The sequence below is a fragment of the Bactrocera tryoni genome, chromosome 1 (assembly GCF_016617805.1).
Source record: "Bactrocera tryoni isolate S06 chromosome 1, CSIRO_BtryS06_freeze2, whole genome shotgun sequence".
NCBI lineage: Eukaryota > Metazoa > Arthropoda > Insecta > Diptera > Tephritidae > Bactrocera > Bactrocera tryoni.
The window spans coordinates 33,640,214-33,646,817 of NC_052499.1; the positions used below are offsets into that span (position 1 = coordinate 33,640,214).

At 28.4% G+C, this 6,604-nt stretch overlaps 1 protein-coding gene across 1 annotated transcript in view; it reads left to right on the plus strand.

The window, feature by feature from the left end:
• The window catches only part of LOC120766601 (homeobox protein abdominal-A), a 39,809-nt gene extending 39,037 nt beyond the window's left edge, over nucleotides 1-772 (plus strand). The window contains exon 5 of the mRNA XM_040092206.1: nucleotides 169-772. Within this exon, the coding sequence (XP_039948140.1) occupies nucleotides 169-522 (354 nt within the window). The 3' untranslated portion in view covers nucleotides 523-772. The remainder of the gene's footprint in view (nucleotides 1-168) is intronic.
• Nucleotides 773-6,604: the final 5,832 nt, after the last annotated feature.

Here is a 6,604-nt window from a genome sequence, read left to right on the forward strand (position 1 = left end):
TTAATAAATTTAACATGTAAAACAGTAAATAATTATATTAAAGAAATTAAAAAGAATTTTAGATTAATTTAAAATATTATCACTAATTTAAAACTTTATGAATGGATTAGAATTACAATAGTGTAATCTTGTAATACAAAATAAATTTGAATTTGTGTTATATTACAGGCTCGTCGCGACCGCGAAGAACAAGAAAAAATGAAAGCTCAAGAGTCCATGAAATCCGCCCAGCAAAATGTTAACAAACAGGTGCAGCAACAGCAACAGCAGCAACAACAACAACAACAGCACCAGCAACAGCAACAGGATCATCATTCGATCATTGCACACAATCCAGGACATTTGCATCACTCCGTCATTGGTCAGAATGATCTTAAATTAGGTTTGGGAATGGGTGTTGGTTCGGGGGTGGGAGTGGGAGTGGGCGTTAGCGGTGGTATCGGCGGTAATTTAGGCATGATGAGTGCGCTCGAAAAGAGCAATCATGATTTGCTCAAGGCTGTAAGTAAAGTTACTTCGTAAATTCGTACACACACAAGCATTAATAGCGAATGCAAACATAGCCTATGGTAGAGTAGTTGTTGCATATATAGCTAATATATGCCACAATAATATATGGTCAATGGTCAATGGGATTATGCTTGACAGAAAAGGAATAACACAAATACTAAACGAAAGATGATAACTTAAATACGTAAAACATTTTACTTAGTAAATTAGTTACATAAGCCTGAAAACTATAAATTTATATATACTATACTTAAACCTAAAGTATCACATCAGATATTTATATGTATCTGCATAAATAACTATATATACAAATATATACAATATATATATAACACATCAGTACATGCATGCATATTATAAGTAAGGAGTTTAAATTTATACACATACAGACACTTAAGCTTGTTTAAATATTGAAGAAAAGAGCAAAAGAGAAATGCGAACACCAGAGCGCAGTTAGTCAAAGAACAAAAAAAACATGGTAAGAGAACAGAGCATTTAAAATTTTGTAAATGGAATTAATGATAATTAACCATGGTGATAAATTATTGGTACTTGCACAATTTTCAAACTTACTTTAAGTATAAACAAAAATTTTAGGCGAATGTTTAATCAACCAGCAACTTATTAGTTATATTCTCTCGATTCCCTATGACATTTCATATTCCAATAAATAAACTAATTTATATTTTTGCAAAAGTTTCTCTCCAATGCCATAACTTAGTGATAATGAATTGATTAAGTAATATAATAATGCTTACTAAATTGTATAATGCAAATTCTTTGCAATTACAATCTCATTAATGATAAAAACCACATATTTGGTAAGTTATAGCTATGCGATATTTAAAAAATACATTGTTGACTGCGTTGGTCTGCAGCATTGGCAGAACCATGATTACCAAAACAAACAAGAAAACATAGAAACTAGTATACATTTTAGCCAGTGACTAAATATAAAACTTAGAACTTTGCTTAAAAAATTTTACAAGAAAAATATCTAGCTACACTAAACAATTATAAAGTAGCTGGATACTATGTTTCATAAACATATGTAGCAATTAAAATTATTTCCTTCCTACAGAAATAACACAGTTACATACATATATACGATAAATAAAGTTATGTATTATACTGCAACTCCATTTAAATGATTAATTGGTTGAAGATGCAGCAGTAAGTGTGTTAATAATGTAATATCAAAACAATACGCAAATGCAAGTGGTTAGCAAGGATTGACTCAATATACGTATTAGATTTAAGCCCATTATAAATGTAATGTTTGCATACAAATGTATTATTTACTAAAGTAATAATATAAAATTTATGAATAAATAGAAACGCCCACACAAAGCCACTGTATTAGCCGTCTTATCAATAGTTGAAACTAAATTTTGCAAAATAAATAAATTAATAAGTGTAATATATGTAACAGAATTAAGTTGATCGAGGAAACACTTATATTTGTAACAGTGAAAAGCAACAAAGCTTACATTACGTTGAATTGCGTTGTGATTTAAATAATATACATATGTGCACACATAGTACATATGCAAGTATGACGCATTAAAACTAACTGATTTGATTGTTTCCACAGAAATTTACACACGATCGGAATTTATGTAAGAAAATACTAATTGACTGAGCCATTACCTTTTGCTATCTTACGGACTATGCAACTTAATAATTAATAATTGTAATCATTTACGATTATTTCCTATTACTATTGACACTTTTTAGCTCATATGTATATAAGGAAAACTGGGTATAGTACATGGGCTGCATACTTTTCTTCCATTTTTATATTGCTTTAACTAACTGTAATTGAAATATGTTCACTTATTTGATTATATTGTTTTCTGTTAAGTTTAGTATTTTTAAGGTATCTTGAAAGTCTTAATTACCTTTAAATGATAGGATACCACAAAATTAATAACCTTTAGTTGATTTTGTTAACAAATTGTTACACGATTTGTAAAATTGTATATTATTCTTTGTGAGATAGAAATTATTCAGTCAGAAACCCTTTGATTCAATGAAAGAAATGAGTGCAAGTATATGCATTTAAGAAAATATATATTTAAAAAAATAACCTGCTTTTCATTTTTCTTTCTTTTTATTCATTTAGCTCTTACAGCTTAGTTTTTTACTTATCAAACATTATACTGAATTACAATTATACATTTTTTTTACAATTTAAATAATGTATTAATACGATTTGCATTTAATGTATAAAGACGTGCTTGCTTGTCTAACTTATCAATTTAGCTTTGTTTTGAACCAGATGAAGAAGATCCGAAACTATAAAAGTGCTCTTTGAATACTTTTGAAGGATTTTGAAATGACATTGTTTTATTATTTCACATACAGAGCACCGGATGTGGTGAAAAATAATTTGTAATGTAGAAACACACAAATTGAAAAATTACGAAGATAATCTGTTTGTTTATATGTACACTCCTACCTGAGGAATAGAAAAGGCGAATGTTTTGATTAATATCTTCCGGTAAAAAACATGAACTTATAAAATTATGAATAAATGCAATAATGCATAGTTCCGTTCGCTTAGATAATTTTTAAATAAGCATAAGAACCCTAAACAGGGTATACTGAAATTAATTAGCGTGACGCGCTGAGTTGATGTCGCTATGTCGTCTGCCCGTCTGTTTGTCTGTATATAAGCGAAGTAGTCCTTCAGTTTTTGAAATGTCCTTTTCTCCCCACAAATCTGATAATTTATCGAAACCGTTGAAATCGGGCCGCTATAGCATATAACTGCCACACTCTTTTATATTTATGAAGGATATTTTATGTAGCTTTGGTGCAACCGAAGTTAACGTTTCCTCTTGATTTTAAATTAATCAATAAATGTTCATAGATAATGAAAATTTTTATATTTTTAAAAAATATTTCTTCAGTCTAATAAAGTTTTCAAATTCATTTTGTATAAGAAACGGATTTTTTATAAATCTTTAGCAAATATGTGATTATTTAACATTACTTTAGATTGTTATGTGTTAAGCACAGTGCTTCATACAAAAAAAAGTAATTCTGTTTTTCTCCCTATATGTTCTACAGACTATATTTCACTAGCCCAATATACCTTGGATTGCAACCACCTTAATCACAATTCTCATTCAACGAAATTCGTGAAAGTAGTAAAATAAAGCAGTTTTTGACCTAGAAAATCGTATCCTTGGAAATACCATCATATTCTTTTTTCTCAGGCGCAGTTGAGGAATATATGCTACATTATTTTCCATTATAATGCTAATAATAATAATATACATAATAACAACAATAATATTATGAATTAAAGCTAAGTTTGGTGAATTTATTTCGTCAACACATATTTAAACAGAAGACGTTGCTATTTATGAAAAATTAGAAGATGTAAATGATCGCTGAATGGTGATTTGCTCTGAAATTAATATTCCTAATTGAAATAATGAGATAAAATAGCAAACAATAAGAGATAACTAATTTACGACGATCTGAGTTCGGGAAAAGAAAGGAGTGTGGCGTGACTGATTTATTTAAGGTATGGAATGGCTTATCTCGAGTAGAATGAGTCCCACAGAAAAAAAATATTAAAAAATTATGTAGATAATGAAGAGATCTATAACTTTTGATATATATGTTATAAATGTATACTATAAATGTTTGATTTTTTTTTTACCTTGTACAAAAAAAACATTTTCGCGAAATTTGATGGAAACGAATCCAATGAATGTATTTGGTCGCAAATATACTGTATTTCTTTCTTTAAAATATTCATTAGTTCTCCTTATATTGTCCTATTATCAAAAAACAATATCTTTCGATCTACAAAACCTCATAAAACATACATTTATTACTATGGTAAGTTTTCACCAAAAATGCAAACAAAGACCCAACAAAGTGTCTCAAATCAAAAACACAGCTTTCAAACGTTTTTCATACGTTTTGTGGGTTAACGCCTACTGACTTTTAAAAAAACATTGGTGTTTTGATTTATTATATTTTGATTGATAGGGTTTTTCGAAAATAAGACAATATAAGAAGAACTAATAAATATTTTAAATAAAAAGTACTGTATGCTTGAGACAAAGGAGTGCAAGTTTTTACCACATTTTATAAAAAAAAATAATTTTTCAATTAAAAAAAACCAGAACCCATTAGTTTTGTGAACTTTTCACATAAATTTTGAGGTTATGTGAACAAAAACTTTTATACCGAAGTTATATACCTTTTTATTGCCTGCAACATTGTCATAAGAATTTTTTCTAAAGCACTCGTAGTTTCGTCTGAAATCGAGATAAACCATTCCTAACCCTGAATAAGTCCCACCACAGATCGCTCGTAAATTACTTTTCCCTTCTTGTTTGTTATTTTATCTTTCGTTTTCGATGGGTTTCAATCTACGATGAATTTATTTCTTTTATAATTTTTTAAGGCTTCTGCACTCGCCTATAAAGAAAAACATATAACAAACTACACAACAGTTTACAATAATAGAACCAACTAAAATACGTAAATACTTAACAAATGAAAAAAAAATATTATATACACTTACGTGTGCTTACAATATTAATACTTTTAAATAAAATATTCATATGTGCATATATCTAGCGGTAATATTTAAGAAACAAGAAACCATATATACGTAATTTCATTACCCGCAAATGCGAGTATGGAATACAATATTATAATTAAAATGAATAAACACTCCAAATCATATATAATTTTATAATAGACTAAGTGAGTAAGTTTTTAAATTAAAGTATTGGAATATGCTGTATATAATCGAAATAATTGCAAAATTCAAGGTAAAATAAACTTTACTAAAAAATAAATACCTAATGGCTTATTAAAAAGTTTTAAAGCATGTTGTCCTATAACAATTTAAACACTTAATGGATGGACAATACCTGTATGTTTATGATTTATTTATGAATCTAAAAAATTCACAGTGCTGATTTTCTAAAATTAAGGGAACACATATTTCTTTCTTAATTCTAATCAAGTTTTTTTACCAAATAAATCTAGCCAGACAAACTTTTAAGTTTTCGCTCGAAGTCTTAATGAAATGCTATCAGTAATATGTAAATGTTTCTTAACATAGTAAGCTATTAAGAAATTAAACGAGGTTTATTATCCATAGTCCAAACTTTTAACTAACAACATCCCAAAACCCAAAAAAAGTAGAATTAAAGAAATAATTACCAAATTTAACGTTTAGTTTAACAATGTAGAAATGTTAAATCTCCACCACATGCTGAAACAGTTAATATATAATAGTAGTACCAAAAGCTAGTCGATATAGTCATAGTTTAGTAGATATCGGTTATATGATGAATCGCTTTAATGCAAAATTGGTTATTTTCAAAATATTCATATTTCAACTCATTATTATATGAATGTGGTTGCTTAAATGCAAATCGTTTATAGGCAAAGAATTTTCAACAAAGTTAAAATCTTTACCCAAAAATTTTGATCGGTTTCCAATTAAGCAGTAAACAATTAGTAATCGTTTCAAAAAGGTAGATTTCCTATGCAAATTGGTACAAGTTAAAAGCAAAATCATTCATTTCATGCCGACATTGTTAAAAATCAAAATAGAGATGAGAGTGCAGCTACTGAAGGCGAAAGCTACAAATGGTGCGAACTTGATAAGGAATACATTCAATACAAAAATGAACATGTTTGTTTTGGAAACATATCCGACGAGGATATTGCTGCGAACGTATTGGCAGTCAATGAAAATTCAACTGAAGATAAGGAAGTATTCACTCATGCTGATATTTGTATTAAACACCCCTCAACGGAAGAAGTCTTGCTAAGCTTAGATTCGCTGCGTGACTTTTTTTCATAACAATTTAGATGCCTTAGAGGCTTTTGAGGACATTGAAAAATAATCCTAGAGAGTTCTGAAAAACAGAAGTGCCAGAAAAAAAAAACTTATTTCTTTAGGTAACTTTGGATGTGCAAGTTATTATATTTTCAAATGAAATGAACTGACAGAATTCATATTTAATTTTATTCGATAATACATCAATACGATATGTACATTAAAATGTGATTTTTAGTTGCCTTATGTTCTAACTAAGTTAAATTT